Genomic DNA, 14,614 nt, shown 5'->3' with positions numbered 1-14,614 from the left:
AAAAATATTAAGGGTGTGTTTTTATTTTTAATTTGAAGTTTTGTTTATTTTAAAAACCAAAAACATTTTTTTAATATAGAACATAATATTTGTATTAGAATGCAATTTTTTTAAAGTGAATAGAATATAGTAGTATATATTTTAATATGAATATATGTTATATATTTTTTATAATATTAATAGTGAAGATTGTTGAAAACAAGTTAATAAAAATTATATTCAGATTTAAAAAAAAAAAAAATTATTAATTAATGTATATGAATAGAATAGTAGTAGTATATATTTAATAGAATATCCATTATCATTTTATATATATTCAAGAAAAAGGCTATAGATCTGGTATTCAGAAAATCTAGTATTGTTTAGTTATGGGTTGCAATTAATTTAAATTTTTGTTTAAATAATATTTTATATTTTAATATCATTTTAAATAATTAATTTTTCTTATAAAAATATTATATTAATATTTAATGCTTTACTTATTTTTGAAAATTTCTAAAACACCAAAATCTCTTGTAAAAATACTCCAAAAAGTAATATATTACATACATTTTTGTTACTATTTAATAATAAGTATTTTATTTAAAAACTATATCAACTACTATACTTAATTTTAAATAAAAATATTAAAACTTTTTAATTATTATTAAATTCTGTAAAAACTTTGACCATAATCATTCATTCATTCTTTTTTATTTAATCTTTTATTAACATTATAAAAAAATACAATATATACATACCATTTATATAAAAATATTATTATATTCTTTTTAAAATTATAACTAATTTTAATATAAATTGGAGTATTAATTTTTATACCTATTCATTCCACTAATAATTTTATTATTTACTTTTGGCATGGGAATATAAAATGTATCTAAATTTTTTATTTTTGTTTTTTAGTATAAAAATAATATATATAATAAATTAGTGATATTTCTGTATCTACGTGGAAAATGTAATTTTAAAAAAAATAAAAAAGATATGGACAAGTAAAAATAAAAATAAATAAATACTTTCTCAGTCTTATTTGAAAAAAAAAAATTTCTTATATTTTTTGTCATATTTCAAAATATTTTTTTTATTTAAAAAAATTTATACATTATTATTAAAATATCAATTTTTATTTAAATTATAAATATATCATTACATATACAATTATTTTATACAAAAATATCAAAACTTCTCAAAACACTTCCACTGATAATAAAATATTTATCTACTATAAATCCCAAATCCAAAATATAGAAGGGAGCATTATTTATAAAAACAAAAAGACTAAATTACACAAAATCCACTCAGGTTTTACAAAATTATGTCAAATCCTCGTACTTCTAAAATTGGCGTCAAATTCTCTCGTGGTTTCATAAAGTCTGTGTCTAATCCTCGACGGTTCTTATTTAACGGTATTTGATCTAAATATGCTCAAATTAAGAATAAATTTTAAAATGTTAATTTTTATATTTACTATTTTTTTAAGTGTAAATATAAATAAAAAAAATTGAATATATTTGTAATTTTAGGGGTTTAAAAATTAATATTAAAAAAATTCATTTGCAATTAAGGCATTTAGGTCAAATACAGTTAACAAGAGAGTTTATAAAATCATGAGAAAGTTTGAGCTAGATTTAGAAATATAAAAATTTGGCCGGCAATTTCATAAAATCACAGCTGAATTTTGTACAATTTATCTTTAAAAAAATTACAAAACAAACACAGCCAATATCTACCACTCTATTTGCCCAAAAAAAACAAAAAAACAAAAACTCTGTAAAACTACCCTATCGCCAATGCCTATCGTCCCACCTAACCCCACGAGTCCTTTCTTTGTCGATATTGCCAATGCCAAATTGCTATTCATATATAACCACACCGCACCTCCCATGATTCAACCAACTCTCTCACTCTAAGTGCTCATCAAAATCTTGTTAGGTGAAATTCCCATTTCTTTCCGACTGCAGAAGCTCACTTCTCGTTGCAGACTGACTGACTAACTGATGGCGAGGAAGAAGATCAGGGAGTACGATTCCAAAAGGCTGCTCAAGGCGCATCTCAAAAGATTAGCCGGAATAGACCTCCAGATCCGATCTGCGCAGGTATTCGTTTCCTCGATTTGATCGATGCTTCCTTATAATAATTTGTGTTTCAACTCTCTATGCATTGCCACCGGTTGCGGTTTTGGGGGAATTCAGTTGGATAGGGGTTTGATCTTCAATGGCCATTGCTCGGTGTCTGGAATTTGAAATGAGTACTGAATCGGTTATCTAAATTGATTGGGGAATTAAGGTAGCTTATGGTAGTCGTCGTGATTTCCCTGATAATCGACCCTGAATCATGTTTGTGTTGCATCTGAAATTTGATCATTTTGTCCAGCAATTGGATCGAGGACTTGGACTAAATACCTCGTAACTTTCCTTTTTGTTTCTTAGATGGTTTTGGAAAGAGTTATTAACAACGTTATCTGTTTCTGTTTGTTGCTTGAATTATGTTACTGCCGGCGTTTTATTTTTGTCATTTATTCAAATATACATGGAATTACCTCAGATATCTATTGTTGGGTTTGTGTATAGCTTTACTTGATCAAAGAGCTGTTATTCCAAATAAATGTAATTTCAGGTGACACAATCAACGGATTTTTCTGAGCTAACAGACAAAGAACCATGGCTTTCATCCACAAAGTTGGTTGTAAAGCCCGACATGTTGTTTGGGAAACGAGGGAAGAGCGGCTTGGTTGCGTTGAATTTAGACGTTGCGCAGTCTGCTTCATTTGTTAAGGAACGCCTTGGTGTTGAGGTAGACATGTATATGAATGACCGTTGATTTGATTTCTCCTAATTCGACCATAATACTTTGAAACAAAATTTATTATATTATTATCATTGATTTCTTTGATCTAGGTTGAAATGGGCGGTTCTAAAGCACCGATTACTACATTTATTATCGAGCCTTTTGTCCCCCACGACGAGGAATACTACCTTTCTATAATGTCTGAGAGGCTAGGATGTACCATTAGCTTCTCGGAATGTGGAGGTATAGAAATTGAAGAGAACTGGGACAAGGTAGATTTCACCAATATAATGTTCATGGAGATCATGTTTATGATTTAAATGAAATGAAATAAATTAATTTGTTGTTTTTCAGGTTAAGACTATCTTCTTGCCAACTGAAAAGCCAATGAACTTGGAAGCATGTGCACCATTGATAGCTACACTTCCCTTAGAGGTGGGTCTTGATAACTTAGTTTATTTAAATGTTGTTAGTTATACGAATGATAGTAGGCTTCTATATACTGTTGTTGAATAACTGCCTCTGGATACAGTTGTTTCATGTCTTATGATCATGCTGGGGATCATGAAGTTTAGCATTATTATCTATAAGTTCTTAATTTCTAGAATTTGTTGTTTCTTTGTTTTATAATTATGTTAAGTTGTCTCACGTAGAAAATATGTCGGGAGCCCTCCTAGTTTATAGAGTGAGAGCCAACTCCTCTTATCACCAATTGATTTTAAGATGAAGCCCCAAATCTCTTTCTTAACAATAATGATCTATGGTCTCCATGGCCTATATTAAAATTTTCATACTATCCTGATTGTCATTTCTCGATTCAGGTCAGAGGGAAGATAGGCGATTTTATAATTGGTGTATTTTCTGTATTTCAAGGTATGTGTTGCTTGGCAATCTTGAATTTGTTTTGTACTTGTGTAATGGCAAGGCTGTTAGATATGACACCAAATTGATGCTAATTCTGATTCTTTTTTAAATCGATTAATGTAAAAAGCTGTTTTGCTCTAAAACAAAATTTGCAGGATTTGGGTAGCTGTTTTTAACCATTCTCTACTGGGGTTTTATTAAATCTATGCTTAACCAATTAAGTCTACTGTTTACATCTTTGGGTTTGATCTTTGTATTCTCAGATCTGGATTTTACTTTTCTTGAGATGAACCCATTTACTCTGGTGAATGGTGAGCCATATCCTCTAGACATGAGGGGAGAGTTGGATGACACGGCAGCTTTCAAAAATTTCAAGAAGTATGTTCATGTAATTGTTTCAAGATGCACAATCATATATCTATTATCTTGTGTTAAGTTTAACATACATGCTATTCTTATTTCTCTAATTGTTCTGTTTCTAGATGGGGTGACATAGAGTTTCCCCTGCCCTTCGGAAGAGTAATGAGCCCAACCGAGGCTTTCATACACTCATTGGATGAAAAAGTAAGTGCGCTTTATCAATGTTCGGCTACTATATGTCACTTGTTGATTTCTGCCCTGAAGAACTGGTCAAGTGCTGATACCTTTTTTCAATTGAAAGTGAACTGTTTTATATTTCATTGTAGTCATATATATATATATATATATAAAGCACTTTCTAAAGATTGCTTTTGTTTAAAAAAATTGAAATAGTAATGGATAATAATAATTTATGATATTATTGCATGTTAACAACTTCACATATATCGACTTATTGATGCTTTTTCTAAATTTTCTGTCGCAAACCTTCATTTTCACCCCTTGATTTCTTGAATAGTTTATATGGCATATCTTAGCTCTTGTAGCACCATAATGCTTAAGTAGATCTTTTTGTTTTCTTTTGTGTGTGTGTGTGTGTATGTATATATATATATATTCTCTGTTTCTAATTTCAATTTTTCAATGCTATGTTTCAGACGAGTGCATCATTGAAGTTCACTATTTTGAACCCCAAAGGACGTATTTGGACAATGGTAGCCGGTGGTGGCGCAAGTGTGATATATGCCGACACAGTGAGTCACCAAATTTGTTATTTTATGTCTCAATTCCCACAGACTGCAATCGATGAATTGATCATAATTTACATCTATTATTTCAGTAAAGTAATGTGAGCCCTTATTCTGTAATGAAAACTGCAGGTCGGAGATTTGGGGTATGCATCCGAACTCGGTAATTATGCCGAGTACAGTGGAGCTCCAAATGAAGAGGAGGTCTTGCAATACGCAAGAGTAGTCATTGATGTACGGGATCAAATTAATTAATGAATTCTTGAAATATTTCTCTGGTTTACACATCTAATGCCAACACCATTGCCTGTTGATGCTGCTTCAGTGCGCCACAGCTGACCCCGATGGCCGAAAAAGAGCTCTTCTTATCGGAGGAGGCATAGCTAATTTCACGGATGTTGCTGCTACGTTCAATGGAATCATCCGGGCACTCAAGGAGAAGGTCAATTGAACTGTTGTAATACCTTCTAGTGCTTCGCATCGATCCATTCTTTGGAAATTAACAGATTTCTTCTTTAATGGTGCAAACCATGTCAGGAATCAAAGCTGAAAGCAGCTAGAATGCACCTTTATGTTCGTAGAGGCGGCCCCAACTACCAGACTGGTTTGAAGAAAATGCGAGCATTAGGAGAAGAGTTGGGAATTCCCATCGAGGTATCTATCTATCTATCTATCGAGTGATTGGTTATACAGATGTTTTATTCGATGATCTTACTGGTTTAATTCCTTGAATTCAAGAAGTCTTTTTTCTTGCAAGATTTCCGAGTGATTCTATTGATGTACTACAGGTTTATGGACCGGAGGCCACCATGACGGGCATATGCAAGCGAGCAATCGATTGCATCATGTCTGCGGCGTAATTATATAGTGTAGCTATTATGCTGTTCCTTCCAGCATGATTTGATTTGCATCGATAAGATTTTGATGCTGGAAGTTTGATGTTTGTTCTGTTCTGTTGTTGGTTGGCTGATTTAATTTCTTGGATTGGGATTGGGATTGGGATTGTGCTGTGTGGCACTCATTTTGTCTTGTTATTACGACGCTTTTCTCTGTTAAGATTTCAGCATAACAATTGGATCAGTAATGCTGAAACTCAGGTTAAGGTTACAATATGTGATTCTTCGACAAATACAAATATTGGTTTCATACAATATGTAGAGTAAATGTAAATAAACGAAATACGTTTTCTAATCTTGTCTTTTGTTAGATGAAACACTTGTAATGTTTTATATATGAATATGATATGTTTTTACAGAAAATTGAAATTTTAGGTTTAAAAATAAATCCTAAAATTTGATAAATCGATTGCTCGTGGACATCCAAGTAAAATTATTATGTGAAATTATGTATATAGATTTTCTTCCGAAAAGAAATAATAATAAATTGAAACGTGCTACTTTTTCAACAAGATTTGGTTGGGTTGTTACACTAAGTGCACATTTTATGAAATATTGACTAATTAATGTACAAAACTTATGAGTGTTTTTTCACAAAAGATAACTAATTTAGCTTTTAATTAAGCTTATGCTTATGGTCATTGCAACAACTTTATTCAGTATAATACATTTTATGCATATTATATTACACCGCAATTAGTTATATTTGAAACACACTCCATAAATATATATTTGTAATGTCAAATACTAACAAACAAATACACAACATTTAAATACGTACTTGATGCATGACATTTATAATTCAATTTAGGAATATATATATATAGATAGATGTATTTAGAAGAAAGCTACCGAACTCATTTAACACAAAATGCACAATGTACATACATGCATCTATGATCTATCCTCCGTTTTTCTACTCGATTGATACAAAGTTGGCATAGAAATAAACACACATTGCAACAAAGATAACTAACTGAATGAAAACTCTTACTTACCTACGGGCTCATCTCGACTGTTTCTGGGCTAAAAGATGCTACCGTTTGGACAACATCACCAGGATCAGCATTGACATCGAAGCTACTATTTTGAAACCCGGCGATTCCCAGAAGTTTTGCTTTTCATCAGCACATGCATTTTGCCTACGCCGTTTCGCTGCTAACTGATCCGTTAAATCCTTTAGGGCCTTATCCCTTCGCTCTCCCATCTGTTCGTGGAAAAGAGGTAGTAAAGTATCAAGGATATATATACATATATGTGTGTGTGTGATGATTAAGTTCATATGACTGTAGATCCTGTGTTGATCAGCATATATTTATACATATCTAACTATATACTGTGATATAAAATAGCATATGCTGGAATATATATAAATCTACGCCGATTCATGCTCAGTTCATATATTTGAGTGATATATGTATGTAAGGTTTGGAATGAGTTTGTATTACTCTTTGAAGCTTGCGGGTTTGAGATCGAGCTTCCTGGAGGCAGAACTCTAACTTCAACACTCGCTTTTTCAATTCTTGATCCGTTCGACAATGCTTCTCTAACTGTTGAGTAAACAGGTTATTTGTAGATGAATTTGAAACCAGAAAAGCCTAAATGAAATAGATTGTTAATATTTTCCGTACCTGAGCTTCCAGATCCTTAGTTTTAAGCTTCCAATGGGCTGACATGATCTTGATTTCATCCCTCAGTTTAACTATCTCTTCATCCTTCGTCGCCAACAGCTGGTTAAGCTTATTGAAGTTTCTTGGGGTCGCTTCGTCCAATATTTTCCAGAGTTCAGAGTCTCTGCTCGATCCGGCATCTGCCAGTGCTTGCATTATGTCATGCTCCATTCTTGAGACTTCATCTTTTAGCTGTGTTTGAGAGTACTCTCGAGTGCGAAGATCCTTTTGCAGAAGATCCAATTGCTCTGCGAGGCTATTTACACGAAGCTCTTGCTCTTTCAATGAATGATTCTTGTCTTGTAATTCTTTTACGAGTGCAGAACATTGCAGTTGTGCGGATTGAGCAGAGACTGCACTTGCATCAGCTGTAGCTTTAGTGGCCGTAAGCTGCACTTTCAGATCCTCTAATTCTTCGACATACTGCAGTGATTTTTTATGTTTTGTCCAAAAAAGACAGTTTCGAGTTAAAAGCATGAAACAAAGATAAATTAAGAAATATCAAAAAAGATTACATGAATTAACTGCTGCATTACTAAGACTCATCATTTCAAAGGTTTAGAATTGTTTTTTGGAGGGAGGGGGGGGGGGGGTCTATCCAATCATGTGCAGGAGACAAACAGGTTTCTTCACTCTGGTGCCAATATTATAGTCATCCCTTTAGATTTAGCAGAGAACAAAAACTTCTTCTGAGTGCAGAGAAAAGATCATTTGAACACATATCCAATTGAAAGATATCTACACCCACAATATTGCTTTGCACTAACACATTAATTTCCCATTGATAGCTAGGAATGCGAGGAAGAGTTTGCACAAAAAATTATATGTAAACATATAATTCATTTGAAATGAACAATGAAACAAATAGCACAATTGAAAGTTAATAATATAAAACATTAATGGATCTAATCAGTAAATGTTTAAGATGCCCCATTCTAATTAAATTCAAGAATAAGAAGAAACCATTCTGAAAAATACAACTATGCCATTAAGGAAATCAAAAGATAGAGAATATAGTTCCACTTCGCACTAGAACAAATCAGAAACCTAAAGGAAAGCCATGAAAAAACAGAAATTATTCAGATTTGGCTGCACCAAAGTAATGATGAAATCCAAAGTTATCAGATCCGCCAAACATTCAAGGAAAAGGAAACCCCCATCAAACGCAATAAGAAAGGGTAGAATAGAATGAAAGCCACGGAGACAAACAATAAACCAGAACAAGGACAGCCAGAAGCAAGCAAAGACTAAATTGGATATAATTCGAAGAAACTCAAATCTGAACAAAACAATGGAAAATTAGGGAATTCGACTGTACCCTCTCAGCAGCAGATGTTGAAGCCTGCAGCTGGACATCTCTCTCATCCAAACTCTTCCTTAATCTTCTTACCTCTTCCTCCATCATCTTAGCTTTGCTTTCAGCTTTCTGTTGAAATTAGTATAGAAAAGCAAATTAATCAATACAAGTAACAAGCCATATACAACCTCAAAGATCTGACATAAGATATTCATCTAACTTGTGTTGCATACACCTTAATGGGGATGGACAACACAATAGGAAAATCTACTCATCATTTCCACTGATCTCAGTTTAGAAAACACACTGATTATATAGCAATGAAGATATTCTTCAACATGCCTGTCTAGTGAGGGACTCTTTGGCGAAGCACTGCTCCTGAGAGGCAAGTTTGCAGCGCACATCCTTTAGCTCCGCCGCCAGCGACACCACGTTCCGCCGGAAGCTCTGCTTCTTCTCGCTCAGATCCTTCAGCAACGGATCAACCTCACGCACCACCGCCACCGTCGTCGGAGGCTCCCGCCTCTCCGACATCACTTTCCTCGATAACGGAAACCTTCACGGCTTCACCTCATACACACGGATTCCAGAAGTTTGAAAACTCGCAGTCAATGAACCTAATCACTATCACAGACCTATGGCCGCTGCATGCCAATCTACTACCGCACGCAACATTTATTACAGATTCGCAAAATTCTAGCGAAAAACTTGAGATTTCGAACTCCAAGCGCCATATTAAGTAAGTCGTTCACAAAATCACTCCCGCATTAATACACACGCAGGGCGAGGTGAGTAATTCCAACCGTACTGACGCAAAATGAAGCGATCTGGAGCATGCAAACAACTAAAAATCAGGAGACTGAAGCGAGAAGCACACCAGCTTCAACTTCTCCACAAAATCAATCCAAGGCAGAGGAATTCGGAGGAGATCGAAGTGCAAGTGTGTGACGCCGCTGCATAGAGTAGAGGTAGAGGTAGAGGAAGGGATACTGGGGAATGGCAATGGCAATGGCGATGGATCTGCGTGGGGTGGGCGGTAGGGTAGGGTTGTGTGATAATGACAAAATTCGAACCTGGTTTGGTTGACCTCTGCGCGGCAAATCTAAAATTAATTATGGATCACATGATCCAATTTCCTGCATTTCATTATATTTTATTTTGGATCCGGGTCGGGTCGGGTCGGTTCCTATTTTGGGCCATGTGAAATGGTGATGGTATTGGCCATGGAGTCGTCTTACAAAAGAAAGGAAGGGGCACATCTTTCTTTGTCTCGTAAGACAGGCATGAGTATTAGACCAGCTTTACATAATTAATTAGGTATTATTTACTTTAAAAACATATATATATCCTATTAGATATATTTTTTTAAAAAAATATATTAAATCAAATATTATTTTTTTACTTCTTTTTTCAAAAAATTTTATATAAAAAAAACATTATCACATTACATAATTTTAATAACAATATGTTAAAGAGACTTCCTATATGTATCTATAATATCGGTGCGAATTTCAAAAGAAAAAAAACAATTCAGAAGTTGATAAAGGTGAAGGAACAATTAAGAGAGAGGCAGCCACACATAAGAATTGATATATCTCATTACTCAATCAAGTAAGGGCTATTTTTTAATCGCTATTCGAGAAAATAGGGTTTGGATTTTGAATAGTAAAAATTTTGAATTTGAATGGTTGTATGATGTGATATAAATAGTGTTGACGTGATGTTTTGAATGTAAAATTAATTTTTAGTATAATATAAAAAATAAAAAATAGGTATTTGATTTGATATTTTTAGGGAAAAAAAATAGGATGAATAGTAGAAATTCTCACAAATCCTTCAAACACACACACATGTATGTTTGATTTGAATTTAGAGTTTTTGATATGTATTAGTAAATATAATAATATATGTGTATTAAATTTAATTTTTTAAAAATTAATAATGGTATTATTTGAATAAAAATTTATTATTTACAAAATGACATATATATTGTATATATTTATTAAAGTATCAAAATAAAATATTTAAGTTGTTAGCAAGGCAAGTCATACTAGGATTACCATCAGATCATCTTTTACTAAACTAAAATATTTGAGTTGTTGCACAATCGTACCGTTGTTGATGTTTTAAATTAAAAAAAAATAAAAATAAAAATAAAAATACAACAAAACAAAAGTGCAGCAAAAGTCACAGTGCACGGTGTTTGCACACATGGGTGAAACCACAACTCGAATAAATAAGGGCTAATTTAATTTTTTTTCGAAAATTTGATAATGAATGAGAGATGGACAATTATTTTACGGGATGAATTTAAGTGCTGATGCTTATACCTTAAAAATAATTATATATAATTATATTAAGATGAGATAGAGTGATGAATTCTTTAAATTCAATGTCATGTTTATACTTTAAATAATTTTTACATATAGTCAAGTATCTTTGCTAAAATTATTGAATCCATTAATTGATATACAATTTTTACAAATATATAATAGATTGAACTTCTAATTCACATTGTTAATTATAAGGATTATAAAAGTTGAATGAGATCTTTAAATTGATATTTTTGTTGATTTAATTTTTCTCTTCATAGAAAATATTATTATATCAAAATAATAATATATAAATATTGCAATGAGTAAATAATTTATTAGAGCCAGATTAACAAGATCATCTTTCTCAAAAAATGGAGAAAATATTTTTTTTTGTCAATTTAGTTCTCGAAGTTTTGAGTTTTATATATTTGACTATTTTAATTTAATTATTTATTATTAATATTATTTTATATTCGGTGAGTTCAATTTGGAGAGTATGTTCAAACTCTTTTTCTTTTTCTTTTTTGTATTTATTATTATTATTATAACAACAACGATGATTATTCTTCTGTTTGGATTCTCTTTTAATTTGATGGGTTCATAAGATATATTTGGTGTGATTTTTTTAATACATAATATATTATATTATATAATAAATAAACAGTATAAATATTACACAATATAAATATTATATTAGATAATATTACACATAAATATTACAATATAAAAGTAAAATAAAATACAAACAAAACTTAAAAGCCACGATAACTAAATAAGTGGAATATAAATAAAGATACATAATAATATGACAGAAGATCAGATCCACATTCACCTAAATTGATCCTCCACCTAAATTATTAAACTTATAGCTAAAGAGATCCGTGCACCAGACCCTACTTCTTTGTTTTTATGTATTGCGTTGTTATTTTCTTTAATTTCTCTTTTCAGTTTCACTTTATTTATTCCAATAGGTCTTCGACTCGAAGATCCACACATATCCTCATTTAAATTGAAAGAAAAATTTGAAAATCCTTGCGATATTGGAGAACTAGATTAAAAAATAAGAATAGGATATCCATGATTGGAAGATACGTAGCCGGCTCTTTGTAATTTAGATTTTTGCCTCACACTTAAAACATTATTGTAAAATTTTTAAAAATTCTTCAGTGAATTCCAGACATGGTCGAACTTGAAACATTTTTAAAACGTTCGATTTTCCATAAATAATAACTTCGCTCGATCCAACAACAGATAACGTTGGATTTCACTGTATATATTAAAACATATAAATTGCTACCATAACATCTAATTTATATATACTTACAATATCTTGCTTCGATGTTCCATTGGGATTCATATTTTCAATTTGCGGGACATATGCTATTAATTTCCGAACGGCTTTCTCTATGTTATGTCATTGATATTGTAATAATTTTACATTACGAATATTTGAATCAGGCTCCATTTGATCATTCATAGGTTGCTTCAACTCTTTCTCATAATTGCTCCATAAATTGATACACATCTACAACAGGATTTTGACAAATACTCGTATAAGTCCCACATAAATTAATATTTTTATGGGCAATGTATTGAGAAGCCTGAGTATTCATTTTGTTTGAACAAAAAGTTTTGAAAATATAGTATTTTAATTTTTCAGAGAGAATGTTAAAATAAAGATGATGTTGGATAAAATTATTTAAAAGATTAGTATATATAGAGAAAATATTGCGTGGTATCCAATGTTGAATATTCAATTATGTCTATTAAATTAGTATCCAATGTGAATATTTATTTATGCTCATTCAATTTATTTTATTTTATTTAAATTTGTGTCTTTTTTTTTGTCCATTAAATTAATATCCAATATAAATATTTAATCGTGTCTATTATTTTTTATTTGATTTAAAATTATGTCATGTTTTTTTTTTGCATTAAATTAGTATCCAATTGAACATTAATATCCATTCAAATTATTTTATTTGATTTAAAATTATGTCATTTTTTGGTCCATTAAATTGGTATCCATAATATTTAGCTGTATCTATTCTTTTTTATTTGATTTAAAATTATGGCAAATTTTTGTCTATTAAATTGGTATCCAATGTAGATATTTATTTGCATCCATTCCTTTTTATTTCATTTAAAATTATGTATTTTTTGTCAATTAAAACAATAATGTGAATAATTAATTAAGTCCATTCATTTAATTTAATTTAAAATTGTGCCATTTTTTTTTTTTTTTTGTCAATTTAAATGGTATCCTATGTAAATAATTAAATTAAGTCAATTCATTTTATTTAATTCAACTTAATTAAAATATCTCTTTAAATCCTTCTATAAGTATATCGTGTAGAATGAAATTACCATTCATCTCAATCCAAGATGAATTACAATAATATAGGTTCTTCACTTCATAATTCTTCATCATCTTCTTCCGGTGATGAATTTGAAGTAGAACAAAAAATATTATTTTCAATGTTTTAAAATAACAACAAGAGATTACAAGATAATCCTTACAAGCTCAACTATCGTTCCTTAGACAACTCTTCTACCGTTCATATAGTAATAAATTGTGATCGTAAAGCTGCAGATTTCAATTTGTTCAAAGATTATTTCAGAGATAATCTACAATACGACGATGAAATGTTTTGTGGTCGGTATCGAATATCACGACCCCTCTTTTACTGTATTCTTGAGAGTGTTAAATCTCATGGTAAATACTTCCAGTAATGGCGTGATAGGGCAAGAAAACTTGAATTATCACCTCTCCAAAAAAGAACCTTTGTTTTTCGAACGTTGGCATGTGGTGTACCGGAAGATGCAACAGACAAACATGTAAAGATCGGTGAGTCAACTGCAATCGAAAGTCTTAGAGATTTTTCCATTCGATTGTTGAAATTTTTGCAGAAACGTAACTAAGATCACCAAATACGAATGATGTGGTGAGTCTTCTGCATATTGGCGAAAGCTGTAAATTTCCCGAAATATTGGATAGTTTAGATTATATCCATTGGAAGTAGAAAAAATTGTCTCACAGCATTTGCCCGACAGTATACAGGACATTCAGGCAAACCAACGATCATCGTATAAGTTGTGGCTAATTACGATATTTGGATATGGCATGCTTGTTTTGGTTTGTCGGGGGCAAACAATGACAGTAATGTCCTTGAGTCAGCAAATTTATTTTCCAATATTGCACAATGACATTAAGCGTCTCAGTCTATTTACTGATTGCTTTGAATTAATTCGAAGATCGAGACCCTCAAATCGGAGTCCAATGCGGCTGAATCTAATTTGCTGACGTCCGTTTAAGTTGTTTCTTTTGAGAGAGTTTCAGATTTAGACCCGAACCCGGAACCGGTTGATGGAGGGTGTTCGACAACTATCCATGGTCTCCATTCTCTTTTCAAGTGAAATATTCAAGAACCCATAGGAAAATTGAAGTGGCTCGGCTAAGCTGGTCTCGCAGCAGTGATGCTATGTTATATTTCATTCGAATTTACTGGTTTATGTTGGTATCGGAGTTGTTCGAAGGCTGAAAAATAAGGTGAATATCAAATTCATCCGTATTTATAACCCCTGATGAATACCATACATATGCAGTTTCGCATTATCTTATTGTATGAAAATAATTTCAATACTAATTTGTTACAAACTATTTTAATTTATATATTAA

The 14,614-nt window shown here is 31.5% G+C and overlaps 2 protein-coding genes across 2 annotated transcripts; one reads left to right on the top strand and one right to left on the bottom strand.

Moving 5' to 3' along the window:
• The first annotated feature begins 1,859 nt into the window (after positions 1-1,859).
• Positions 1,860-5,948, top strand: LOC127260898 (ATP-citrate synthase alpha chain protein 2). Its single transcript, XM_051288915.1, has 12 exons — positions 1,860-2,096; positions 2,617-2,793; positions 2,898-3,059; positions 3,142-3,222; positions 3,609-3,660; positions 3,915-4,029; positions 4,134-4,215; positions 4,668-4,763; positions 4,890-4,991; positions 5,083-5,199; positions 5,295-5,411; positions 5,546-5,948. Exons 1-12 carry the CDS (start codon positions 1,998-2,000, stop codon positions 5,615-5,617), a joined length of 1,272 nt encoding a protein of 423 aa, XP_051144872.1. The 5' UTR covers positions 1,860-1,997; the 3' UTR covers positions 5,618-5,948.
• A 546-nt stretch (positions 5,949-6,494) lies between these two features.
• LOC127260899 (nuclear envelope-associated protein 2-like) lies at positions 6,495-9,654 on the bottom strand. Its single transcript, XM_051288916.1, has 5 exons — positions 8,959-9,654; positions 8,642-8,745; positions 7,285-7,746; positions 7,102-7,203; positions 6,495-6,860 (listed from the first exon to the last, which is right to left on the bottom strand). Exons 1-5 carry the CDS (start codon positions 9,152-9,154, stop codon positions 6,690-6,692), a joined length of 1,035 nt encoding a protein of 344 aa, XP_051144873.1. The 5' UTR covers positions 9,155-9,654; the 3' UTR covers positions 6,495-6,689.
• Between the last annotated feature and the right edge of the window lie 4,960 nt (positions 9,655-14,614).

This window comes from Andrographis paniculata, unplaced genomic scaffold (assembly GCF_009805555.1).
Source record: "Andrographis paniculata isolate CXL003 unplaced genomic scaffold, ASM980555v1 Contig62END, whole genome shotgun sequence".
Taxonomy (NCBI): Eukaryota; Viridiplantae; Streptophyta; class Magnoliopsida; order Lamiales; family Acanthaceae; genus Andrographis; species Andrographis paniculata.
The sequence above is the reverse complement of the archived record's forward strand: the minus strand, read 5'-3'. Positions and strand labels throughout refer to the sequence as shown.

What these genes read in the sequence shown, in the direction of transcription:
- LOC127260898 (XM_051288915.1), top strand. Translation starts at nt 1,998, where the DNA reads ATGGCGAGGAAGAAGATCAGGGAGTACGATTCCAAAAGGCTGCTCAAG. An exon ending in AGGAACGCCTTGGTGTTGAG is followed by an intron (nt 2,794 to 2,897) that starts GTAGACATGTAT and finishes TCTTTGATCTAG; the next exon opens with GTTGAAATGGGCGGTTCTAA. An exon ending in GCTTTCAAAAATTTCAAGAA is followed by an intron (nt 4,030 to 4,133) that starts GTATGTTCATGT and finishes TTCTGTTTCTAG; the next exon opens with ATGGGGTGACATAGAGTTTC.
- LOC127260899 (XM_051288916.1), bottom strand. Translation starts at nt 9,154, where the DNA reads ATGTCGGAGAGGCGGGAGCCTCCGACGACGGTGGCGGTGGTGCGTGAG. An exon ending in GTCCCTCACTAGACAGGCAT is followed by an intron (nt 8,746 to 8,958) that starts GTTGAAGAATAT and finishes TTCAACAGAAAG; the next exon opens with CTGAAAGCAAAGCTAAGATG. An exon ending in CTAAGGATCTGGAAGCTCAG is followed by an intron (nt 7,204 to 7,284) that starts GTACGGAAAATA and finishes TTTACTCAACAG; the next exon opens with TTAGAGAAGCATTGTCGAAC.